Here is a 26,345-nt window from a genome sequence, read left to right as displayed (position 1 = left end):
TTGACATTGCTTCCATGGAAACTGTACCAAAGAGCGGGAAGCTTTGCATATATTAACCAAATATGGACTCACAGAAGTTCCCCTCCGAACATGCTTGCCGTAAGCAAGCCTGCCGAATTTTTTTCTGTCCCGGAAAACGTGTGCCTAAAATCCATCACACAGAGGATTTGCTTATACTCATAGAGAATGTTTGTTACCAGTGGCTGGCGTCAGGCGTATTGAATCAGGAATTTCAGGGAGGTAATAGAGAACCTCCTTTGGAACTTGGAACGCAGGAAGTAATACGCAGGAAGGGCGAAAAGGTTTGATGTTTACAAAGGGGAAGGGCGAGGTTTCACCTGTTATTTCTATGCATTTCCCAGGCCGGCTTACATAATTTTCTAGGGAATTTGAGAGACAATAATAACTGATAATGTGTTGAACAGGACGAGCTTCACTGATAGTAGCTTCACTGATAGGTGTAGCACCCGCTCAAGATGGGGTCAGCGCCCTTCTGTCACGTCTATTTTTGTGTGTAACTGTAAGGCCTAGGGAAAAATTATGTTTCCAGTTACGTATACCCCACTGACCCTAGGAAAACCTGCTGACCCTTTTTTGACATCTGAGTGATGAATACATTGTAGAATCATTTTCCAACATGTTCTTACATGTACATGTACTTCTACTAATGTCTTTACTTCTACTCATTTCTGTTTCAATATATCGAAAAAGTGACATGAAGTTGATTATCAGAGTCACTCAAAAGTCCCATTTATGTTGGCAACCTGCATTATACTTTGAAAATACCAATGTCCTGATACATTTCAGTTTTGCTTTGTCAAAGTAAATGTTGGAATACTGGTAAATGTTGGGTCTCTTAAATGTAAAGGAAAAAAGTTTGTACTGACCCTATTTATCTTATTCATTTATTTATTCATCTTTAGGGTAGTCCCTTCAGTTAATTCAATAACTGATTTCCAAGGGAGCCCTTTCATGACCGTAATCAGAAAAATGTTTTTTCTAAGGCCCATTGAAATAAAACTCACAGCCGATTGTGAACATAAATGGATTCTAAGAGAATTAACAAAATATGGTACATTTTAGTTACAAAAGTAAGTTTTAGAATGCACATAAAAGTTACCAAAAATACACCAAAAACCATGTTTAGGGGGTCTCAGTTTAAATTTTTTCTGATAATTTAAACTTCAGGGAGGGGGAGAACCCCCTCCCGTGCCCACCCCCCGTGAGCCACTTCGTGGCCCGCCTGTTACTTTTGGAAATTGGCCTCCTACTCTACAACTTTGTGACAAGGCTGTAGTGAGGCAATACTGCGGTTTTCACACCACTGACTGAGTCCCACTTCGAGTCACCTCGAAAACGTTTGTGTAAATCAGGCCATTATTGGTGATCCCTTGGGTAGTTTTTCCCATTGACTGAAGTTTAAGAATCCTGTCTGTAGTGATCTGACTGTAATGTTACATGCGTTGAGTGCATGTACATGTGAATTGTAGTTGAGGAAGCAATTACATGTATTTAGTCAGATTTCTCGGTGTCTGTTATCTCTGATTGCCTAATTAAATGATTGAATGTTTGATCATGGGTAACTCAGTGATCTAGAACAGTAATCTTAGCACTTCATTTGTTCTGAAACAATTAAGAAAACACTTTGCTTACATCATTAGTTTAGCACTAGAAACATCAGTGCTGATTAGATAGGCCCTTCTAAATCTAATACATTTGTACATTCTCTTGGTCAGACTTCTGGTACACATGCAAATTTGCCTGACACTCCAACCAATGGTTAATGTTTAACTAAGATTCAATCAACTGCAAACAGCCAGGCAACAAAGTACATAACGTCATCACTGCTGCAGTGTTGTAGTACTAGTCACGTCAGCAGTTCTGTACCCTCTCTCTACCGTACCTATTAACCTTCTTCCTGCTGTGGTGTTACCTGTAAACTAAGTTTGTACTGGCTACAGGGTAACTAAGGATGGGGAGGGTTAACTTGAACAGCTGACTTTGGACCATGTGAAGCCTAAACCATTTTTGTAAGAGAATTTCAGCTTCCAGTCATGAACTCTTGACTTAAAATCAATAAGTGCATGAACTGCTTACGGTGCAACTTGACCACCAAGATCGTATGTGTTGGAAATTTGGAGCTGGAATTTGTGCATTATTACTAGCATGCAAAGGTACATTGAACGGGACTTGGAAACTGTAGGCTCTGACCAGTTTGCCCAAACTGCAGCCATCCAAGGTTTGTAAGTTCTTTGCCCTTTTTGTAGTCTTATTCTATAGGGCAAGAGCAAAGTTTTACATGATTCACTGTACATGTGTTATGTGTTAGATCTGTCAGAATAGTAATCTCCTGTGTTTGAATAATGTTACAAAAGAGGACCTGTACCTACAATTAAAATTGCTAGTTTCCTCTATCATTATTCATTGGTATTTAAACATAGCTATAGGGAAGAGCTGGTCCTAACAACAACTTCTGCTTGTGTTTTAGCCGAGAAATATCTTGTTTGAACCATATTGGGTTACCAGGTGTTTTTTTCAGAAATGATGTTCCTGTTTCTGAACACACTTTTTTTATACTACTCGTAGCATCTAGGACAGGTATGTGTTAAGACCACATCTACTCTGTCTGTTCTTCTAGCCTGATTGAATTGTATATTTTTCGCCGCCAAGGCCTTTCGCCGCCAAGAGAAATATCTTGTTTGAACCATATTGGGTTACCAGGTGTTTTTTTTTCAGAAATGATGTTCCTGTTTTTGAACACACTTTTTCTATACTACTCGTAGCATCTAGGGCAGGTATGTGTACACATCTAGCTCTGTCTGTTCTTCTACTAAGTTCTAGCCTGATTAAATTGTTTCTATACTTTTCACCGCCAAGGCCTTTCTCCGTCAAGAGGACACCTATCCCTAACTCTAAGCCTAACCCCCATGAGAAAACCAGGCAGTTCTAATATGGATAATTTACCTGTCTTTATCTTGTTTCAGATGAGGACATCCTATTGCAGGCTGTTGTCTTTGTGGAAGATGCAATCCACGTAAGTCAGACTTTTCTATATGATTCATTTATGACATGACAATTAATTTCATAAGTCAGCGTAGCATTTCACTGTGATTGTTAACGTTGTTCAAGTATTTCTTACCTCTTTACTTCTGATTCTGCAGTGTATTCTATAATGTTGAAAGCTAAGTCTACTTTACATGCCAAGGCCATGCTGAGAACACTTGTAGGCGTGTGTGCATGTACTAGCCTGTAGTTTTGCTTTAATACATCGCATGGTACCCCGTTCTTAAATATCTTTGTCAAACTTGACTCAAGTCAATGATTGTATATTCTGTAACAGTGGGGTTCAAGAGCCACTAGTTGGTCCGGACCTTTTAGCCTAGTGGTTAAGGCGTGCGGCCTGTGGACTGGTGGGCCAGGGTTCAATCCAAGGGAGTTCTGCTCACCTCGTATGTTTCAATTCTCCTGTTTTCTTCCTCTTGTGCCAACGCACCAAATTTATCTTTCATTCAGAGACATTTCAGACTTTCATAAGAATGTTTTATCTCCTTTCCAGTACCGTTCCATCCACCATCGCGTTGACTCGCGGTCGCTTCGCCTGTACCGCCTGTACTACTCCAACTGGGTCCAGTGGAGCATGTACGCGGTTATCTCAATCCTCCTCATCCTCGCGTTCTTCGAGCGTCCGTCGTCTCTCTCGTACACCTCTGATACGCAGTTGCTTTTCAACGACAGGAATGGAACAAATCAAACCAGCCAATGGGAGCCTCCGTGCGGCGTAACAGAGTCCATAGAACTGTTTTGTCTTCTCATCTTTCTTGCTGACTTTGTAGTCAAAACCTACTTAGTTGGAAAGGAGAAGTTCCTCAAAAGCCCATGGTTGATGGCGTATGTTGCTATCCTCGTTGTGTCGCTCCTGGATTGGATGGCGACGCTCAGTGTCCTGTGCGTCGTCCAAGTCCCCGGGACGTTGCGGTATCGTCCGGTCCTGCGGATTCGGCGCTTTCTACGTCCTTTCTTCCTCCTACAGAACTCTTCTCTGATGAAGAAGACTGTAAATTGCATAAAACGGACTCTACCGGAGATTTTCGCAGTGTTGTTGCTGCAGTTTCTCCACGTTTACTTCTTCACAATCGTCGGGATGCTGTTGTTCTCGGAACCCGTGGGTTCCGCCGCGGGTGGTAAGAACAGCACGTGGGTCCCGGTCGACCGAGGCGCAACTGGGATCAGCGACCCCAACTTCCATTCGCTGTGGAACGCGTTCATCACCCTACTCGTCCTCCTCACCACCGCGAACAATCCCGACGTCACGATGACAGCGTACTCCCACAACCGTTTGTACGCCGTCTACTTCATCCTGTTTCTCGCGATCGGTTTGTACCTTCTCTTCAACATGATGACAGCGGTCATCTATAACCAGTTTCGTGGCTACCTCCAGTCGTCGCTTCAGGGCAGCTTCTTCCGGAGGAGGGTTGCGGTCCGTGCCGCCTTCGAAGTTCTAAGTCAACAGAACAAGGAAGTGGAGCTCAGTACGAATTCCGGCAGCGACTGCGTACGCGTCAGTACGATCTACCACGTGATTGAAAAGGTGAGCCTACCCAAGGCGGCGGAACGGAGGATCACGGACAAGTTGGGGCGGGACATGTTCGGGACGTACAACGCGGCACAGTTCCAGGCTGTTTTTGATCTGTTAGACCTAGACTATGAGGTTCATCACAGGCCACCACTCCCAGCATTCAGGTAAGATACACGTGGACCTATATTCACGGTTAAGATTCACACCACTGTATAATCTTTGAAGATAGACATGGCTGTACATTAACACAACAGGAAATACTAGAGTTCAGAAGAAAGATGGGACATATTGTGTATTTTTTGAATCCTTTAAAGCCAGGGGTTAAACAATAAACAGTGAACATAACATTATTCTTAGTAGTCTTACTTGTATACACATGAAAATTGTGGTTACCTACATTATACAACACTTATTTCTTAGTTGCATATTATTAATGTTATGATTGAAAACAGTTAATCATAAATTGAACCATTGTGTATTTTGAGCACTTTCTTCGTTTGTCGTTCCTGAATCCAGTACAAAATATAAGTGTATTTTTCTTTTTGTGACAAAATCAGATAATGGCATATCTTCTTGAAATATTATTTTTAGGACTACATACATTTTTGTACATGTATTTGGTATATTTACAAGATTGGTTAGATACAGTTGAATGTTTAGATCTTTCTTGCAGACACTCTTGGCTGCAGTTCCTACAGAAGATGATCGCACACAAGTACTTTGAGTACCTGTGTTGTCTCGTCGCCCTGGCCAACATCGTAACAGTCTCCGTACTGCTCACCATAGAGTATGATCAGGTCAGTCTCTCTGTGAACTCTCTTGATACTTCAGGGCTCGAAATTCATTTTTGGAAATAGGTGCACTGGTGCACCCAACAAAAAAAATTAGGTGCACAGAAAAAACTTTGGGTACACCACATAAAATAGAGTTGAATGTCAGCAAAACAAAATTACCAAGTTTAACGCTCTTAAGAACTACAATCTGTAATTCTATAGCTAACTAGATACATCAAGTAGACTACGACGAAGGGGAATTTTAGCTATTCTGTCTAAAAGTCAAGTAAGTCAAGATACTTACATTTCAAGAGCATTTTCTGTATACTAGTGTACAATAGTACCCTTACCTTATACTTTAGTTATAGCCTACAAAAATATCTAGGTGTGCTGGTGCACCCACAGTCAAAAATTAGGTGCACAGCTCCAATTTTGGGTGCACACAGGTGCACATGCACCCACTATTTCGAGGCCTGTACTTTGTCTCAAATTCAACTTTAACCTTCTCCCTGCTAACTCCATAATAAAAAGGGAATTGGGTGCGAAATGGCTACTTCAGAGTGCTAAATTATAAAGGTTAAGAGCTTTTTTCCTAGCTCTTAGGTTTTCTCAGTTCTGTTGATTTGCTTGACAGATCTAGATAGATAGATACAAAACTCCTTGAGGCCACACAATTTTAATTCCTTGGTTAACGGAATTTCTAAAAAAAATGCTAGCTTGGAAAATCGTCATGAAAACAGAATTTCAGAGGAAAGTTTGTACTTTGGTGCACACAATTTCAGGGAGTGAACAGGGTCAGGTGCAACCTTCTGTTTTCATGATTTTTTTTGTTGCTTGAATTTTTTTTAAATCCGTTAACCAAGAAATTAAATTGGTGTGGCCTGAGTGATGAATTTGCAAGAAGTCTATGGGGTTCAGGACTATATCTCCCCCCAGGAAATATTACATTTTCTAAGCCCCTGAAATGCTATTTCCTAGTCATTTTCCATTGGCTTTATCTTAAAGAGTTCATACATTCTGACAAGTTCTAACTTTGTTTAAATGCACAAAATGTCGGTTTTAGTTGTTTCTAGCTTTTTTTCAGGATAACTGGACCATCACATGTTTGACACTGGTCAGCAAATGGTCAAGACTATGACAAGAGTGCCTTAAGATTTCATTTCTTTAGGAGAGTCGTAAACAACAATTATATCATGTTTTGAACATGTAAGATCACATTCCTATGGTGACAATCAGTATGTTGTATTTCATGTCCAAGTTAGTCATATTAATTTTTCCATGTCTTGATTTCTCAAATACAGCTGAATGCGACCAACTCGGACCTGGAGCTCCTGAACTTTGTCTTCGTGGTGTACTACCTGGTGGAACAGTGTCTCAAGTTTGTTCTACTGGGCTGGAGGTACTACAGAATCAGGTAGGGGGCGCTGGTGTACTACACACACTGGAGATGTGGCTTCATAGAAGCATCCTTCTCTCTGTAAACTGTTTGAAAGTTCACCAACTATTTGGGGTTTCCTCCTTACAAGCATGTTAGATAAATTTAATATCTCTAGCTCGTTGAATACCCTGTACAACATTATACTTTGTAGCTAAATTTCATCAGTTGAATAAGTTTGTTACACATGACCAAATTCAATGAATCTCATAACATGGCAAACATTTATTATTTGAGGAAATATCAAAGATAATCTTATAATGATTGCTTTCCGTACATTCCTGCAAGACATCTGTAGAAGAAACTTGAAATTCAAACAGTGTCTTGAGATTGTCTTCAAAGTTTAATCTGCAATCTGTAAGCAGCACTATAAGATTTAATTAATCAGCCATGTAATCATTGGGTGAAACAATAAAAATATGAAAAACAACTAAATGGATTACTCTCAAGACACATCTTTGACTCAGGTAGATATTTATGAACTGAGGAAATATTGATTTAAATCTCAAAGTTGGCCAGACTGAATGGCAAACAGGCAAAACTTTTGCCTATGGGCAAGCTGTGTGCCCTCATCCATTACTAGCATTGGCATACATAATTGCAATTATATAATCCATAGAAATTAATGTCCTAATAGATAACTCTCACCACAATTCAGGAAAACGTATATCTTCGACGCGCTGGTGACCCTCAGTCTCGTGGTGGTCGAGGTCATGACGCTGGTCGAATACGGCTCTCCGTTCTCGGAGCTGGATCAGAAGGACAAAGTCGAGACCACGATCGAATTGTGGGATCTCATCCGCATCACCAACATCCTTATCATGTTCCGACTTCTACGCGTCATCTCGCTCTTCAAAACCATGTCTCTCGTGTTAAGCACGCTGCTCGACCTGATCAAAAACATGCGTGCGTTCGCGGGAATCCTCGTCGTGATCTACTACATCTTCGCGATCCTCGGGATCGAGATCTTCAGCGGGGTAACGGATTACGAGACATTCCGTACGGAGAATCTAACATGCGGGAGCTACCAGCAGTTGAACTATTGGGCCAACAACTTTAACGATTTTGCCTCAGCGTTGGTCGTGTTGTGGGACGTTATGGTCGTGAATAACTGGATGGTGTTTCTGTTCGCGTACAAGGACGCTTTAAGCACGGGCTGGGCGCAGCTGTTCTTCATCGTGTGGTGGCTCGTGTCCGTGGTTGTCTACGTGAACTGTTTCATTGCTCTCGTTCTAGAGAACTTTATCACGAAATGGGACAAATCGAACGCGATTAAGGAAGAAACGGAAGATGAAGGGCGTAGTCGTACGTTATCGTTTACAGAAGTCAGGGTAGAGTCGGTCCACCACTTGTTCAGAAGTGGTCTAACCGAACCCAAAGAGGAAGAAATATTGGAAGAGATACGACAACACCAACATTTGGAAATTAAGGTGTAACTGTAAGATTGTTGGTGTTACGTGTTGATTTCTGTGTTGTCATTTGGCTTTTTGCTCGCAGTGTAACATACAACTATTAACATTTCCCAAAAAATGGAGCTTGATAATGTTTTTGGCAGTTCTGTGCAATTTTGAAAAAAGGAAAAGATATTTTTTTGCAAGATGTTTGTGCAATACAAAATTATTTCATGTGCTTTGCAGTAAAACTATATCATGTGGGAAAAACTTTTAAAAAATTTGTCTTTGGACAAGTTTTGAATAGCTGACACTAAATCGAAGCTTGTTAGAAATTATTAGAATGATCTACTAGTAAGAATATACGTCAAATCAATTTTGCAGAGTTTAACTTAAGATTAGTTTTAATTTTCTTGACAAGTTGACAGATAATATTGAAAATCAACAAGTGTAACACACAGCTTTCATTTGATTGGCCAAGCCAATCAACCAATCTTCATGCTTCATTTTTCAGATAATCATTCTGATTGGTCAATGTGGTAACCTATGTTGTTAACATCACATCATCTTTATTTCATCTCACATCAGTGAATTAGTTCATTAAAAGTAAGATGGCAAAGGCTGAAGTTTTCTAATATGGACTCTTGCTTAAAGATAGGTGTTTAGAAGGATCTAAGAATAGTAACTGTTGTTTGTTATCAGGTAACATTCAAGTGGTTCTGTTTCGTTTAAGAAACATTAAATTTAATCATGTTCCTCTCTTCACAATACAACCTTTTCAACCAGTTTTGTAAAATTTGCAGTTCACAGTTACTACATATTATGTTAAAACATTTTTGTATTGAGACTGTTGAAAACAAATTGTGTGACCTAAATGTACAGTTTTCATCTTTTGAGGTGCTAAACTAAGAAGCTTAACATTACTTATAAATTCTAGAATTTCATATTAATTGATAAAGCTGAATGGTTTTTACACCATGGTGCCCAAAACTTGTGACCAAATGTACAGAAAATATGGCATTACTGTATTCCATTGTTAACAGTTTATGGTCTATATTTCATATACAGGAAAACAAGAATATATTAATACAGAGATATATTCTGCCAGCTGTAAAAACACCAGAGTATACAATGAAATTAAATGGAAATATCATAACGATCAGATCAGTCTTATTTTTTAAAATCAGCTTTATTTTTTTTATTCTACAATTTCAATGTTTGAAAGGGAGAATGATTGGATGAAAGTGTAGAACTGAAAATATGAATTATGAAGATGAATTCATGTATACCCCGGTAGCTGCCAACCTTTAACCCATATATGTCCTTAAAGTTCTAAAACCACAGAAGTAAAACACTCATACATATCAGATGTGTTTTCCCGATGTTTATTAATAATCACCCTTCAATACACACCATCTACATGTAACTCACAATATACAGTATGTCAAATATCTAGTAACCATGATTATGCTTTGCATAGATAGCTAGACCCCCTTGTTAATTATTGTAGCATGTATTTCTTTGCATTGATGTGCAGATATTTTATTGAGTTATTTTACCATATAAGGAGCCGTGAAACTGAGTCTTCCAAAGGTAAATGATTACCGTTATTTCGTTCTTTCCAACTTATTTGTTCTGTTGTGTTTTTACAAGATTCTCACTGACAATTGTTCCAAGATTTACATGTAGTACTAATAAGTTACATGTACATAACACTGCCACACCGATTTGAAAAAAAAGATCACAATATATAATCATTACCATTCAAGGTACAAATCAACCCCAAAATGCACATATTTTGACACCAACAGCTGAACGAATTCAATGTCTTCACAGTTTTTGCATTTATTGTATCAAGGTTGATTGTTTGAAATGTATTTGCTATGTAACCCCCCAAAAAACAGTCCTGCCACATGCCACCCAGATGTATTTTACTATAGAAGTCACAATTTTTCTGCTTGGTTAAAAAGATCATCCAAGGAGCTACTGTATTTCTTCCAATTGATACAAAGAGTTAAACTGCAAGGTCTGGGTTTTCCATGGAGGGATGGTTTGAAAGCAAACTTTAAACTGGCTTCAGATAGATAGAAATCCAAGATTTTGATTTTCTTTGACGAACTGTAGTAGTGCATCAATTGGAAAAAATACACTAGGCCGCTTTCTGTATTCAACTTATTGGTACTGTAATTTTTACCATAGAACAGAACTCATGCAGACAACAACAAAAACAGCGCATCTAAAATTTCGGAGGGTTTTTATCTTGTTTAGGTCCCCTGTCCACTGGACGCCGATCACTGAGCGACCGTACAGCGACCAAAACTGGATTTGTGTTAACCTTGATTTGTCTTTGAAACATGGTGCAAGATGTAAAAGTACAATTTAAAAGACAACGAAACACGCGAAGCTAATAAAAATTGGTTCTATATCCATGAAAGTTGATCTGTCAAATCTTCGGTCGCTCAGTGGTGATGGCCTCTAGTGGAAAGAGGGTCGAGCTGCGTGAATGACCTTGAAATGTCTTCCAGGTTTGACCTCTAAGCCTTGAAGAGCATGATGGCGGTTTTGTTCAGGTACATGTAGATGAAGCACTCCTTGGCGTGCGTGATAGACGAACCGTAGTCCGTGCCGACGATGCAGATCCACGTCGGCTCGTACTTCTCGTCGAACTCTTTCTTCAGGGTTGACGCGACCTCCTTGTGGGGCTTCTTCTTCTGTTGGGAAAGGTTACTCAAGGTCAGTGAACTATCATGGTTTAGGTCAACAACATGGCGGCGTCCATACTGGTGCCAGCAAAAATGATACAGGTTTTGCTATCACAAACCTATATTTTAAGAATTTGGCATGGTGTTTGAAACAGGAAAATATTCCATTTTTACATGAACTTCTTGTGTGACTTTTTCCCTGTTGGTACAGGTTATTGAAGGTTAATGAACTATGACCTCTCTATTTAAAGCTGATTGTACTAGAGACATGAGAGATACATGTGATGAATAGACCAAGTTTCCTTGTTAGCATTTAGCCACAGTTATTGTGACTTTTTGAGTAATTTTGAATTTCCTGATAATATTATGTTTTATTGTTTGGAAGTCATTGATACCTTTTGCCATAAAATACTCATTTACCAGACTATGTTTTGATATCGTTTTACGTCACTATCTCAAGCTATATTGATAATTGTGGAGCCTCTAGTGACTTTCCTTTGAACTGCAGGTTTGTTTCTGTCTGAAACTTTGAAACAGGATAACAGGATAACTCAATAAGAGATGGATTTTCATGTTTTTTGAGTTGTAGGTAACTAATGTTAACCTTCTTCCTGCTCCCTAACCCTGTAACAAATACAAATTTGGTGCAAAATGGCTAACTTAGCTGGTGAAAGGTTAAAAAGTTTCTGACTTACCGCCACCAGAGGTTTTGCTGTGTCGATGGCATGTTGTTTCATGTCGTCCGGCATCTCACATTGTTTGACATCCTCCTTAACCTCTTTTGGATCACTGTACAGAAAAGGAGAAAAAACATCTTTTAAAATATATCTTTTTGTCTAGAATTTAAAGAAATGGATTAGACAACATCAAGGAAGACAATTGTATCTAAACCAAAGTATCAACTCAAAGACCGTCAGTGTTCACCTTGCATTCTTTGCCTTGAAGGTTGGGGGTCAAACCCCGTCCGGGTCATACCGAAGACATGAAAAATGGTACATACATGTACATAACAGCTTTTCTCTGCTTAGCACTCAACACTTGATATGAGAAAGAGTATGGAAGTTGACCACACTCCACTACCAGTGGGCTACATGTAACTAGCCCCTACTGTAGTGGCCTGTGTGGCTTGAAATGGAGATCGGTGCTGTCCCCATACATCTAAAGGTGTAGGAATGATTTTGATATTAATACTAGTGTCAACCCACAGGACAAAAGTAGATTGAGATCAGCCTGCAAACCTGGACAGCTGATGTGTAGAAGTGCAAGTAGGTCTAAATCTTGCAAGGATGGGAACAGCAAACTACAACACGGATAGTGAATGAGTGAGTAATAACATTTCTTCCTATAACTTAAGAAGAACAGTCCCTTGGGTAGCATTAGAGTCAATTGCAAATTTGTCAATAGTATTCGATAAAATTTTGTTTGTTTTTAGAAGGTGATGAAATTGATAAAGATGTAAAATCAATAAAGACACAATTGAAGAATGACACCTGTGCTAGCTGTTGTCAGAAGGATTTATCATGAAGATATCCAATACATTGTTCAAGTTGATTATAATGCACATATTGCATGTTACTGTGGTTAAACCGGAGTCTGTCTCATTCATAATTCATAGCTGCCAACATATCATAATCGAAATCTGATATTGATTGAACATGGCTGCAAATCATTTTTTTAAAGGAAAGCTACGAAAAAAAGCCTTAATTCTAAATATACCCCAAAGTCAAGTTCTGGAGTCTTCCACTGTTTGCAGCTTAATTGGCTTTCCTGATGATAGATTTCAAAGAACTTCCCGAATTCAAAGCCCACTAACTCGTCAATTCGTTGGCATATGTTTTATGATTTGTTGTTAGGGGCAAAAAAATTGGTCTTCTGATACGCTACCACCAACAACGATGGCCTTGGCAAATCTGAGAAAATATTTGAAAAATGCGGGACATGCTAGCGACCATTGAAAAACACCTGACTAATTGAATGATAAACAACACCATTGACCCTTGAGAAAAGGTCACCCCAAAACAGGCTGTACCACTTTCACTTACCCCAGGGGTGGGCAGGCTAAAATCATTTACTGCTTCACGTTGGTTACTAAGTATTACTAAGTGATCAGAGCTTATACTATAGTTAAGGGAACATGCATACTTATGATACAATACAAACAAGTAAGGTGTGGAGTCTTAGCAAATACAAGAAAGATACACAAGTGAAATCATGGAGCATTGTTCAACCATTGCATGATAATACATTTGCCCAAGATGTTTTGTTGACTACCAAGCACTTACCTTGGATGATTATTCAATTTGTATAAGTGGAAAATTGCTGTGGGGTTTGAGGTATCATTGTCTCGAACAAAACTGATTTCACAGCTTTTTGAACAACAAAGGCTGAAGAGTGGCTAGGTTATTGAAGGTTGCTCCTAAAGTAAGATTTTCCAACAGAACGTTCATTAAATTCTCATACGCTTGTCTTTACAGTTGCCCAGATTATGTTAGTTTTGTATTGGACAAAGAGCTAATAAGTGGTTATAAAAGCTGACTATATCCACCATTATGTTACAAATACCTACGGTACTTCAATTCTTACCAGAAAAAGAAGAAGACGTGTAAGAAGACTTGGTAGGTATTGTAGACTTCATTTAACCTTCTTCCTGCTGCCTAACTCTGTAACCAATAGAGGATCGGGTGCCAAATGGCTACCTCAGTGTGCTAAAGGTTAAGACGTGTTAAACACAATCCTGGTATGGATGAAGTGGTCATCAGCAAGACTCTCACTTAAAGCATATAATTCTGGGGTCTCCTGTGATTTTGAACTTTTTTTCTCCCTCAAATACTATTTCCTACATTTTTAGTGGTAAATCTCATGTAGTTTCAATCAAGTTTTGCAAACATTTTGCGGCACTATCAAAAACCAAAAGACAGCATCACCCAGTAGGAAAATGGCTGGGACAACAAGTCTGCGAGTTCTAAAGGACATTTTTGTCAGCAATATGCCCAATGTTCTCTCCATCACTGAGAATTTCAAATATCAGCCGATGAATCATGTTTGCAAGTAACTGAGCCCCAGGTTCCAATGGGATGGTAGATTTTCCGGCAAAATATGCTCGATTCTCTGACGATTTTTAAATTTGCGATCAACAGATTCGCCTAAAGTTCGTTGACGGTGTGATGTCAACTTTTGGAACATGTCACACAGTTCAATCCTATCTGTCGAGTAAAACAGAATAGTTGAAATATCCGTCTCTAGCAATTCATAAGTCACCTAACCTCACAAAAACTATGAAATCAACTTACCCGGGCGAAACGTACATGTAATTCCCCCAGGAAGAATTGAGAGAATGCCAGTTATCGTAACCATAATTCCTTTCAGTCATTTTCCTCGTCCCCAGAAGAGCAATTCCAGTGAGAATTTCCAAAATGCAGAGACTCGTATGTTTGTGCTCAGTGCCCCTTGGAAACTAGGGAGCACTGCATCTCGTAAACAATGGTAGACATTAGATGTCGATAAAAGATTTCAGCAGTCATGCAATGTGGTCATCATCGTTCATTCTTCTTGGTTGAGTTGTCGATAGAAATCACCAAATGAATATGATACAAGGGGAAAGTAATTAAGAGCGACTTTTGAGTCTTCGCAGACAATAGGACGTTTTGACGTAAAGTTATGGCTTAATCGTTATTCAATTGATTAGCATCAAACGTAGACATTGTTGTCAGCATTTTCTTTGATGCTTATTCTAGGTGCTGCACAATATAGACAATGACGTAAAGTAGGTCTTACTGTGACTGAAGTAAAAAAAATAATGTATGCATCAGAGTTATTGATTTTTAAGGATTATCTTTTAACCTTAAAGACAATCACGTGTGCCACTATCAAAATTTGAATACCGGAGTCAGACGTTGGAATTTACATTCTTTCAGTTTTTTGTTCGAGCACACCAAATTTTCTCAACTTCTGGCACATTTCGCATTGAAATTTGTGTTTTCTCGGGTGGGCATGACGTAAAAAGAATACAACACCATGTATTTCAAATTGACCCACAGTCGGGCTGGTGCCTTGAGTGTTGCGGAACAAGCCATGTTTTTGGGTTTCATATTGAAGATGTTCCATGTTTATGCTCAGGACATGTAGAAAAGCGTCATGACATTTAAGTACTGAACAGTCTTTACAGTCCATTCTTTTGGCTTAACCTGATTTTTCACAGGTGACAGGCTGGTTTAAACACATTTTCAGACGAAGTCAAACTTACGATTATGCACACTGTGGAAAAAACGCAACAACTTTTTCTTCTTCTAGTAGCGATAGAATTCGAAACAACACATCTTTGAAATCATATACATGTACATGTACTATATGCGTGTTTCTTTTGACAACAACAAAGTTGTAGGTTAACAACCCCCAGGTTATTGACTCCATTGCTTAATCAAATCAACTTGCAAAGAATCTGAATATGTCTTTCTGGCTTTTTTTCCCTGCTAAACAATTCTTTTCTCCATGCTGCAAATGTTGAACCACAAGATATGTAAGAATGGTAATTTGTAATGGGGTAATTAATATATTCTTGTAGGCCAGCTGTATGTTTTTAGGGAATTTTTGCTTTTTTCACAAATCTTCGATAACTGACGTCGAGCTGACAAAATAGTGATAAGAAATTAATTGAAATATTTGTGGCAATTATCAATTTACCAGTGTCCTCATTTTGATATAATTGTACTGTTTCAGGGCTCCCCCCTTAGTGTCTGTAAAGTACAATGTAGGTTAGAAGGATCAAATCAGGGTAGTGTTAGTCTTAAGGTACACCACAGGATCTAGAAGAAATTTTGATGCCATTTACCTTTTGAAGGGGTTGAACAAAGCAGTAGGCCATTCTATGGGGGATGGGAAGAAACTGGATTTTCCATGGGGCGTCACGGGGGTTTCGTGGGCAGGCACTGTCGGCATTTTTTAAGGAGAGAAGCTAGAGCTGACCTGGCCACCTGAAAACATGCTCACCAAAGCTGCTGGACTGGTCGTGGGTCGCATTATTGTCGAGCTACGGTGACCCAAGGCATTTTTCAGACAATGTAGGGTAAAAGGGGGAGGGGACAGCCATTTTCCAGTCCATAGCAAACAACATATCTTCTTTGTGGTGACCATCGTAAAATCTAAAGGCTGTTCTGAGTTAAAACTTTCTCTCAATGATTATCATGGATTTCATAGCATGATCATAGTTATCACGTGTGACAAGATTTTTTTCGTAAGTCGTTTTCAGCAATGCAGCCACATTCTGCTTCACAGTTTTGTTACTAAATGTAACGTTAAATCACAACCACAGCTATATGTACATAGATACCATTTTGCCTCAATGGTCATTCTAGATTGAGTGCCTGAAAACCTTTGTTTCATTTCTTTTCATTCTCGTACCCAACAAGTTTTGAAAAGAAGGAAAAAATCCAAAGTCTGACTTGTTTTTACTTTTCAAAACATCTTAGATTCTTGACAATGTGTATTACTGTCAGATGTTTATCGACAAGTGAGCACATCACAAGTTACTAAACTTCATGACAGTGTCTTTGGGTGTAGCCAAGTTTCTGTCATTGTCTAATTGTTACAAACTGTCCGTATGATGATTTATGCTACTTTAATTCTCCCAGTTTCAAAGGTGACTTGACCTACATAATAGCTTTACAATTGGCCCCTAGCACAGGAGGGGTAGGTAGAATTGTGTATTGTTCATCAGTTTACGAGCTCTAGAAAGTTCATGTAAGGCAACATTGGGTGGGGGACACTTGGGACGTTCTACCAAATTTTGAGCGGTAAATGGGGTATTTCTAAAGGTTAAGATGCACCCATGTGTCGAATTTTACCCCTATGATCTGACACCCCTATGTTCTGATGCCCCCTTATCCTAACCCTAACATAAGGGGGTTGGAACTTAGATGTATTGGAGCTTAGGGGTGTCGGAACATACTCAGGCGTTGGAACATATTGACTGTACACTTTCTGAGGTCGGGGCTACTGTAACTTTGGCTGTGGTGCATGGGTGGAGAAAATGTACATTATCGATATCGATATTTACATGTATATCATACCTGGGTGGTGATAATGTCCTAGACTGATAGTACGGAATTGTATAAACTTGTAATGAGCTTCTACTTGTTTTCATACGTACAGGCTTCCATAGTCAAGAGTAATTCGAATGTGCTCAATGTAAGCAGTATATGAAGCCCTAATGTCAGATCAAACGAAAAAAGAGTTCGGACATCGGAACTGAATGTTCATACAAATTTTTGGTTAGAGGAGTTACTATGTTTTGTTGTTGACGTCTAACCCATTTGGCATTGAAATGTGTCTTTTTATCATGTGCAGCAGTCAGGCTGGTACATCGGATGTTACGGAGTATATCGTGTGATACGGAATACACCATGTAATATATATAGAATACAACACAGGGTAATCCGTATCACCCGAACAAAAAACTGTAACAACATTTGATTCCAACCTCCGAATCCGGTATTCGAAGTCACGGCGGCGGCGCAACCGGCACGCTCAAAATGCATTCGAAATATTCTATGGAAGCCCGTGTGATGCAACTCCCGAACCCTATGTGAGACGGATAGTTATCACACGGTCCGGAACACCCGTATCAGGCGCAGGCATGACATAATCTCTATGTATACCATGGACTTCTGTATAGACTGACTAAATTGTGCTCCTAGCAGCCGGCCCGACCGTTGGGTTACTGTTCCCTTTCGGGGAGGGGGTCATTAACCCCTGCCAGCGAGAGATGGTGTAAACACAGGCTAAGTAGACACTTACCTATCCTCGTCTGAATCAAAGAAGAAATCATGAATTTTCCCCATTTTGTTGGAAAGATGGTGTGTCCAAGGTCCACGCTGCAAAGACAAACAACTAGCTTTATCATGGGCACCACATGGTTGCTGTAGAAGATACCAGAAAAGGCATTTATCTTTTTTAGTCAATAGCAAGGTTAACTTAACCCTCGTCCTGCTGCCTAACCCTGTATACACTAATTTTTTTTTTATAATACACAGATGATGCCAATTTTAAGGCTAACTCGAGCTCTGGTTGGGAGGGAGAGTCACGTTTTAGTTTATGAGTGTTTGTCAGCATATTTTTGAGACTTTATTTTGTCAGGAAATTTTTGAAATTCCAATCTTTGCAAACACCACTGTTATACTGTTAGAGGTTGAGATCAAAAAGTTTTCTAGAATTTTGTAAAATTGAATAATATGGTTCACAAACATTTCATGAACACACCAATCATGATTATGCATGTACAATATGATATGCATAATGTTATATGATGATGATATCAACACATTAGCAGCTATTCTTACTCTTTCATTTGAAGACTAAAAGCAGTTTGGCCCCCTACAAATCCAACCATCATATCATACAAGTCATGTAGTTATAAGAAGTGTTGCTTTCAGCATTTAAATTTTGGATTTCGACATTGTAGGACAAACTACTTTGCAAGCTTAAGAAAAATGTTGATAAATCTTTTTATGATGCTTAAGATTTAAACATCGGAGAATCATTATCAAATAATCTTGCAGGTGTACCAACGTTGTTGTTATGTCTAATTAAGCATGAAATTGCTCAGTCAGCTGAAAAAATGAACCATACTTTGTCTGAAAGCCCAGAAGTCATAGACATGAAATTTTACCTATCTGTCGTGGCTGTTGTATGCAATGGTTTGGATTAGATTTTGTGTTTAACGTAACAATGATCAAATATCTTTTGTGAGATTTTATGCTTTTCTGTGCTTTTGTAACATACGTTATGCAGACAGACATAAAACAATGGGTTAACGCCCCCTTTTTGGCTGTGCAGGGTATGTGCACCTTTGTATGATTGTATGCATTTACAAATGTAGAAACAAAACTTTCGTCTTAATTTTGGTCTTAAAACCGTAAGTGATAGATTGTCATCTTTCTGTCGGTCAACATATTTGAATAGCTAGAAAGTGATTGAAAATTTGTCAATGAAATGGCACCTTTTTGATTTTGACGCAAATGTTATTTTTACCAGTCTCACCCGTCAGATATAAATGAACAGCAGGAAAGGTTTCTAACTATCTACTTCGTGTCCCCCCCCCCCCCCCCCCCCCAAAGAAATCAACGTTGTTCTAACTCACCTTTTACAGAGAGCTACCTGCTATCCAACAGACTCTGTGTGCAAATGAGGTTAGCGTAGTGGTGCGATAATTTGCATATGTCAACCCATATGTCAACCCAAGCGAACTACATCCAACCCAGTCCTTGACTGGTGACCTCTGTATATTACGGACCAAGCACCTGCCCATTGTGGCCACTATTTTGGTTTTCCTTTAGAATATTTTTCACCATTGACCCAAGCATTAAGAATCCTGTCAATAGTGGTCACCTGGTTGCAATATCAATTTTCATCAAGCCTTTGAGTGGTTTGAGTGTAGTAGATAAAGGGGTCACGAGAAGTGACACAGACATACTGTGAGCCTGTCGAACAACTATTCTTGATAGAGGTCGTATACGTTTTGTGTCACCTTTAACGCAATATCAAAACATCTGTTTAATATTCGTTGATTATCTTCTTGAAAATGGGCTGCTTTTGTATTTGAGTATGAAGACTTGTATTGACAAATAATGATTTTGTAAATTTGATGTTTTTCGAGAACTGAGCAAAAACGTTCTGGTCTTGTATGAGACTTGGAAAAAAGACATTTAGGTCAACCGTTGAACCAAAACAACTATAATCTCTAATGAAGATGAAGTAATTTGTCTCTCAATATGTGTGAAGTAGCGTTTGGAAGGGTTGTAGTTTTAAGATGTCACATGTACAAGGGACCATGGCCCGACCACCCTAGGCTGCTTGTGTTTTTGGCACTCGACCAAGGACGGATAAAAATCTAGATCTAGCCAGATAGCCCTGGTAGCACAGTGATATGTTTGCCACATACATCTGATTTGAGATATCACATATTAATTGAATTACATTTTTGGTCTTATGATACCCAGCCTTATTAGCCTTAGTTCACTCCTATACTGATCGCTTCCTTGGCAGGTTTGATGCATGAATGTCCCAGGCATCCAGGCTATAGGGTTAAACAGTCAGCGAGTGTGGACTAAAGCTATGTTTATCTCTATTATGTACATGATTGTATAATATTCTTTAGAAATAAGACAATGGTGTTTTCCCCAACAGTTTATTCAATATAATCTCCCAACAATAATGCACCACATAGCATACACGTTTAGGTGTAAAAAAAAATTGGTACATATAGTTTTGAATTCGTATCTGTATTATCCAGATACTTGTTTGTATAATTCAGCTAGCGCAATTACAATGTAGAATCTATTGCATATATCTATGTTGTTTTTTCAAGAACAACAATGTCCTGAAAATGTTCACAGAAATAATAGTAAGGCACATTAGATTCTTGTCAAAAGTTGATCCTTTGGTGCTATATCCTACTCTTGGTTAGCATTGCATTCACCTTTTTCACACTTCTCATAATTGTTTGATATAGAGTACTCGTACATTAATGTCGTAAAACAATAGCATTTTGGTTGGTGGAACCGTGGATGGTTAATGCGTTCAACCATTGACTTTACTCAAACTCTATTGTTTTATGGCACTTCATGTACCTACGACCACCCATAGCAAAGGACTATGGGAAGTGTGAAAACTAAGGTGAATTGCATTGGTCCGCCTTTGTTCAATTTTCTGAAAACTTTAAGTACACTGAGCACCCACAAAAAGAGGCATTAGCAAGAAGAAACACTTTTAAAACTTGAAGTACAAAATTCCTTTACCAGACTTTCACCTAATCATAACTTTCAAAAATGAAAATAAATGTCAAATTCATTGAACTCAAAGTATGAAGCATTAAAAAGAAAACATCTGATGTTTCTGATTATGTCATGTCAGGGCATTCAAACAACATGAATTATGTTCCTTTAACTTTATTTCATTGAGTTACAAAGATGACATTGTGAACTCTCCTTTTGCAGGTCCTAGTCTGACCTCTGAACTCTAACATCTGAACTTTAACCTCTACACCTTAAACAGCATGATGGCGGTTTTGTTCATGTACATGTAGATGAAGCAGTCCTTGGTGTGGGTGATGGAGGATCCGAAGTCCGTCCCGACGATACAGACGAACGTTGGCTCGTACTTTCCGTCGAACTCCTTCTTCAGAGCAGACGCGATGTCCTTGTGAGGCTTCTTCTCCTGTTGGGAAAGGTTACTCGAGGTTAGTGACCTGTTGTGTGGTTCATATGTTGTTGAGAATTTGGCATAGTAGTGTTTGAAACTGTGGCTTTTACATGTTGAAAAACTGTTGAAGAAACCAGGTGTATAGTACGTTTTTAACTAAAGTCTACACTTTCATTGGTGCCGCAAATGGCCAAGAGATCAGGGTAATGGACACAAGACCGAGAGGTTATCGGATCAATTCTTGGCATTCTTGGCTAGACATTGTGTCCTTGGGAAAGGCGCTTAGCCAAACTTTCTTTACTCCACCCTGGTGTAAAATGGGTAGCTGACTTCAGTTGGGGAGGTTAAAAGGTGGTGAAACAAGAGGGATAGGCTCCACCTTTCTATACTGTGCCATAAACACGATGGATTTTACGCACTGCCCACTGCGGCATCAAGAAGGCTATAGGACTACCTTTACCTTTTTACATGATCTCTAGTCTTACCTTAACAAGCGGAGCTGCCGTTGCAGTGGCATGGTCCTTCATCTCATCCGGCATCTCACATTGTTTGATATTTATCTTAACGTCTCCTTTCTCCTCACTGCACAGGAAGAAACAAGTGTTGATGCATGTTAAAACATTAAATCCACCCAAAGAGGATAATGATTATCACAGTCAACTTAAGTGTGTGGTAACTTCTCCATTAGATGTGTTTGACATATAATATGCATGATTGTGTATGTGCTGTTATATGATATCACGAATCTCTTAAACCCACCGGAGTACAATATGACCGCCTTATAAAAAAAATCGACAAAACTGTATCAAGGCCTTTTCAAGAATGTCTTAAGTGTGCCTATCTCAGGGATTACTAATGCTGCATTTAGTAAATTTCTTCAAATTCTTCAATCATTTTTAAATGGGGCGGTCTTAGAGTACCCGGTAGAGTTATGGCAGTTGAAGTTATCTTTTCACACTAGGTTTTAAGATTAGCCATGGTACAGTTTCCTTCCCACCTTAATCAATGTTCTGTATCATCTTTATCCAAGTCACATGTTGGCATTGATATTATGTAATGGAAATCCTCTACAGAGGGGTTTAGTACTTGCAAAGCAGTCACATTAGTTTTGATACATATGCTAATTGTACTACTCTTTATGGATTAACTAACTCAAGTTAAACCACATTGTGCATTAAAAAAAAAAGTTACTGTAATCACTTGATCTTACCTCAGAGTGTGGACTTCCAGTTAATGCAGACCTCTGTTTGACTTCAAAGACAATTGACAGTTATACTTACCTTTTCTATTGCAGAACAGAACAGGTTTCAAGACCTTCACAGGATGCGAATAAAGCAACATGCAGGTATGTACCTCATCTTATTGATGTTCCAAGCCCCGGTTACACCCCTATGTTCCAATGTATTGAGACTCCCTAACCCTAACTTAAGGGTGTCGGAATAGTAGGGCATCGGAACATAATAAGTGGCCCCCAATCTCTAAATTATCTATCATATCACACAATAGATATTTCAGGGATTGGGGGTCTGGCATCCAGGCTAGAACATAGGGCTGTCCAAGTGTTGCCCAGTGTATTGGAAATGGCAGTGTGCATGAACAACATTATGTAATCTTGTCACTTTCTTTTGTTGCTTTTGCGAAGATGCTTAGATTCTGACTAGTTTTATTAGCTGAATCTCGTTAACAACATCATATTCACCAATTTTACTTTGTTTGGTAACAATTTGGTTCCAAGACACAAGAAAAGCTGTGCCCAAAATAAGTTTTTGATGATTTTTAATTTTGCTACAAAGTCAGTTACATGAAGCAAGACACGTACCTTCTGTGATGCGTCTCCATGTTCACAGTGGGAAAAATGCACCAAGAGTCAAAAACGACTTACTCATCAGATTTTAACAGCCCTGCTAAAAAATCTAGTGGCCCCTTGTCAGCAGGAGGGGGTGGCTTAGGGGGTTCGCAGGTTGTAGGCTCAGGGGGTTTCTCCTCGGCAGGCTTTTCTTCCGCAGGGGGGGCCTCTGCCGGAGCAGGGGGGGCTTCTACGGGAGGGGTTTCTTCATCAGCCATGATAATTACCTGTCGTCAGATTGGAACAAATCTTTAACAGCTTCCTTTATAGCGGACATGTTGTTGGAGGGTTGTGGTCTGGCCCAAGTTGACACTGCAAATAGAGGCAGTGGGCCATGGTTAGTAGGGATGATCTCTATGGGGGTGCGACCAAGGCTCTCTCAAATGGCTTTGTCTTCATTTTGTAATGTTTTGAGGCACTTTTGACCATATACACCCCTATCTTCCAAATACCTACATGTATGTTCCAACACTCCTATGTTCCAACACCCCTAACTCTAACATGAGGGAGTTGGAACAGGGCTTTTGGAACATAGGGCTTTTGGAACATAGACAGTGTGATGCCCTAATGAAATGGGCAATATGGGTTGAAATTTTTGTCCGTTCTGAGCAGCAAATTCCATTCAAGAACGAAATAAGAAAGCTGGAGAGAGCCCTGGTTTGACTGCATGCTATAGTTATGGTGGAATATTATGGTGTGGTACTAGTAGATCAAATGTGATGCTCTCATAGAGCCACCGCCAAACCGTGCTGGGCAATGGTGAAACTCCAAGCAGATGTGTTGGTCAAGCTTATTTTGTAGCCTTTGCAGTACAAATGTATTTCTATGTGTCTCTTGAGTGATGCACATTTTTCTTTTTCTGTTTCACCCCCCTCTGCAACATACAACTGTAGGGATGTTCAAGTACATATATGTCTGCCCCCCAAACGGAATCTACAAAGCCCATCAAATCTTATCTTTGTGACAAATTACGGCCATTTTTGAAGTAAGGTACAAAGTGCTAAATGGTATGCCCACAATGCCAGTCCAAGATAATCATCCCGAAATGAAAATACTTCACCAAACAATGGTTTTCTGAAAGTGTTTGACTCACTCTGATGAATTTGGGGCAAATGTAGAGTTACATGTAGGTGGGACAGAAAAGATGGTGCTTCACAAGGGAGTGACGTAGAGACACTGAAATTGCCACAAGAGACCCACTAAACATTAAGCTGAACAACACATCTGTTTGGAGACAAGTCAATGATGGGGTTTTGTGCTTTAACATGGGGGCAGTGTGCGTGAAAAGTTGAAAAAAGGAAGTGCAACTTTTACAGATATTAGGAATGTGTTGGAAGCATTTCAGGCTTTCTCTTCACAAGTGTGCATATACTATTAGTTAGTAGAAATAATAATTTAATAGTAATACTGTGAATGTGAGTGACAGTACGGTAAGTTGTTACTTCAGTCATTATCCTCACAGTCTGATATGTTGTTAAACAACCACTAAATTAAGAATAATTTGACTGGAATCTTTGAACTGTAGAATAATCTAAAGACGGGATCGACAACTTGTTGAAAGACGATGTTTAGAAGTACGCATATTCTTGATTGTCTACGTCAGTCATTATACATCCAAGCTTAAGTTAATGGTACAAGGGGTGCTTTCTTGGAATGACTAATGAAATTAAGTCAATCAATCATCTACTGGCATCTACTGCTCAATCAAATATCAGTGGGCCAGTTGTAACATTATTTTGTTGTCTCACAGCAGAAGTAGGGAAAAGCACCTGGTCCATTTAAAGACTTTGCTGGAAATCTTTTACATTGTTTTGTTGCTTCAGAAAGGATCTAAATGATAGCCAGTGTGATATGGGAGCACCTGTTAGATTTCCTGCTATTATCAGGATTAACTTTGCTTAAATCTACAGAATCTCTAAGACATGTATAAGGAAATCAACAAATTGTTGGAAGAAGTCAAAAGTTAACATATTCTTGATAATCTACGTTTTAGTCTTTATACACAAGGAGTGCTTTCTTGGAATGACCAAAATGAAAAAAAAAAATATGTAAGAAGGTCAGTAATTATGATTTTGCTGCCTGACAACAAAAGTTCTGAAAAGTTCAGTTCACTTTGAAGATTTTTCCGGAAATCTTAAACATTGTGTTGTTGGTTCAGAAAAGATCTGAATGTATGTAGATGATAGCCAGTGTAACATGGGAGAATCTGTTCGATTTCTTGCTATTATCTGGACTAACTACTGTGAACAGACTTAATTACTGATGCGTCACGCCCCCTTTTCGTGCTGTGGGTATGCAACCTCGTTTAACCTGTTCGAAGGCACCTGTTTTCTGGTAACAAAAAAACATTTCGAAAAGAAGTATTTTCAAACTTTTTCGCTTCACTGGCTTTGATTCGGTTTGCAATATCTTCATTGGATGTCGAAAGTAAGTAAATTATTGTAAATGTTGAATAAAACCAGTCAAAATAACATATGGTTGTTCAGTTGTCTTAAGAAATTACTGTCAGTGCTTTAAGACGGTAGACAACATCTAAACAGAAAGTAGCATTTACTGACAAGATACTCCATAGAAAATATAGCATATGTCCAGTCAACAAACAGAAGAAATTCACTTACCTACAGGCAGCTACTAGCTAGTGAACACTCTGCTTGCAAAGTGACCAAAGTGACAGTGGTCAGAAACTGACGCCCCGAGTTGTGCCTCATTTGCATATGTCAGCTCATTTAAGAAATTGATTTGCATATGTTGCCCCATTTGCCCCAAGCGAACCACAGTCAAACCTATACCAGTGACCACTCTGCAAAAGGACCACCTGCCCATAGTGTATGAAGACATCTGTTTCATACTCATCGATTATCTTCTCGAAAAAGGGCTGCCTTTGGATTTGAGTTGCAAGACTTGTATCAACACCAAATGATTTTGTAAAAATGTTTTTTTGTTTTGAAATCAACAAAAAAATTGTGGTGATGTCTTAGAGCCTTGGAACATAGATTGTAGAAAATGCAAGATGGTAATGAAGAAAGGAAGAAAAGCTACTAGAGAGAAACCAAGGTGTCACTGTATCTCAAATTGATAAATGCCTATAATCGCCTCCAACTCAGAAGCCACATATGAGGTAACCCCCCCCCCCCCCCCCTGAATGAGACACTGACAGTCACCTTCGACAACGAAGGACTACCAAGTAGACTCGCTAATAGATGTTCAGCAAAACAGATGTTGATTATCAACATTCCTTAGTTATAGTTAACTCTTTGACCCAAACAATTTACCTCAAATTCCTACCTAACACTCTCTGGCAAAGCCAACAGAGATTGCAATCAGGATCTCTGTCAGTACAATCAGTGGTTCTACCAGTATCCCGATCAGAGTCTGTACATTTTTCTGTGCCAGTGGATACATTGTATTTACATTGTACAGTCAGAACT

The 26,345-nt window shown here is 39.1% G+C and overlaps 3 protein-coding genes across 9 annotated transcripts in view; 1 reads left to right on the top strand and 2 right to left on the bottom strand.

The window, feature by feature from the left end:
• LOC136421999 (two pore channel protein 2-like) overlaps positions 1–9,337 on the top strand; it is a 32,081-nt gene extending 22,744 nt beyond the window's left edge. For 3 of the 4 annotated variants that reach the window (XM_066409598.1, XM_066409599.1, XM_066409600.1), the window contains 5 exons: positions 2,985–3,034; positions 3,557–4,740; positions 5,250–5,373; positions 6,651–6,763; positions 7,443–9,337. In XM_066409598.1, the coding sequence (XP_066265695.1) occupies positions 2,985–3,034; positions 3,557–4,740; positions 5,250–5,373; positions 6,651–6,763; positions 7,443–8,220 (2,249 nt within the window). In that variant the 3' untranslated portion in view covers positions 8,221–9,337. Of the gene's footprint in view, positions 1–2,003; positions 2,240–2,984; positions 3,035–3,556; positions 4,741–5,249; positions 5,374–6,650; positions 6,764–7,442 lie in introns of those variants that run through there. The other variant, XM_066409601.1, reaches the window with a different exon arrangement.
• A 209-nt stretch (positions 9,338–9,546) lies between these two features.
• On the bottom strand, positions 9,547–19,143 carry LOC136422003 (dynein light chain LC6, flagellar outer arm-like). Of its 2 annotated transcripts, XM_066409609.1 has the most exons (4): positions 19,012–19,143; positions 17,670–17,746; positions 11,573–11,666; positions 9,547–10,886 (listed from the first exon to the last, which is right to left on the bottom strand). In XM_066409609.1, the coding sequence occupies exons 2-4, from the start codon at positions 17,711–17,713 to the stop codon at positions 10,710–10,712; spliced, it is 315 nt and encodes a 104-aa protein (XP_066265706.1). In that variant the 5' UTR covers positions 17,714–17,746; positions 19,012–19,143; the 3' UTR covers positions 9,547–10,709. The 2 variants fall into 2 exon arrangements, with proteins under 2 accessions (XP_066265706.1, XP_066265705.1); XM_066409608.1 differs by lacking the exons at positions 17,670–17,746; positions 19,012–19,143 and adding an exon at positions 15,706–15,871.
• An 899-nt stretch (positions 19,144–20,042) lies between these two features.
• LOC136421659 (dynein light chain 2, cytoplasmic-like) lies at positions 20,043–25,624 on the bottom strand. Of its 3 annotated transcripts, none has more exons than XM_066409128.1 (4): positions 25,536–25,624; positions 22,954–23,144; positions 21,557–21,653; positions 20,043–21,086 (listed from the first exon to the last, which is right to left on the bottom strand). In XM_066409128.1, exons 2-4 carry the CDS (start codon positions 23,133–23,135, stop codon positions 20,910–20,912), a joined length of 456 nt encoding a protein of 151 aa, XP_066265225.1. In that variant the 5' UTR covers positions 23,136–23,144; positions 25,536–25,624; the 3' UTR covers positions 20,043–20,909. The 3 variants fall into 3 exon arrangements, with proteins under 3 accessions (XP_066265225.1, XP_066265224.1, XP_066265226.1); XM_066409127.1 differs by having other exon boundaries at positions 22,954–23,229; positions 25,536–25,619; XM_066409129.1 differs by lacking the exon at positions 22,954–23,144 and adding an exon at positions 23,145–23,229 and having other exon boundaries at positions 25,536–25,618.
• Between the last annotated feature and the right edge of the window lie 721 nt (positions 25,625–26,345).

The sequence above is a fragment of the Branchiostoma lanceolatum genome, chromosome 16 (genome assembly GCF_035083965.1).
Source record: "Branchiostoma lanceolatum isolate klBraLanc5 chromosome 16, klBraLanc5.hap2, whole genome shotgun sequence".
Lineage (NCBI taxonomy): Eukaryota > Metazoa > Chordata > Leptocardii > Amphioxiformes > Branchiostomatidae > Branchiostoma > Branchiostoma lanceolatum.
Note: the sequence above shows the minus strand (reverse complement) of the source record. Positions and strands in the feature narration are given on the sequence as shown.

Excerpts from the sequence above, each read along its gene's own strand:
- LOC136422003 (XM_066409608.1), bottom strand. The coding sequence starts at position 15,812 with ATGCCGACAGTGCCTGCCCACGAAACCCCCGTGACGCCCCATGGAAAA. Across the intron at positions 11,667-15,705 it reads TTGTTCAACCCCTTCAAAAG|TGATCCAAAAGAGGTTAAGG; the intron begins GTAAATGGCATC and ends TTTTCTGTACAG. Across the intron at positions 10,887-11,572 it reads CAGCAAAACCTCTGGTGGCG|AAGAAGAAGCCCCACAAGGA; the intron begins GTAAGTCAGAAA and ends CTTTCCCAACAG.
- LOC136421659 (XM_066409128.1), bottom strand. The coding sequence starts at position 23,135 with ATGGCTGATGAAGAAACCCCTCCCGTAGAAGCCCCCCCTGCTCCGGCA. Across the intron at positions 21,654-22,953 it reads GGGCTGTTAAAATCTGATGA|TGAGGAGAAAGGAGACGTTA; the intron begins GTAAGTCGTTTT and ends CTTCCTGTGCAG. Across the intron at positions 21,087-21,556 it reads CGGCAGCTCCGCTTGTTAAG|GAGAAGAAGCCTCACAAGGA; the intron begins GTAAGACTAGAG and ends CTTTCCCAACAG.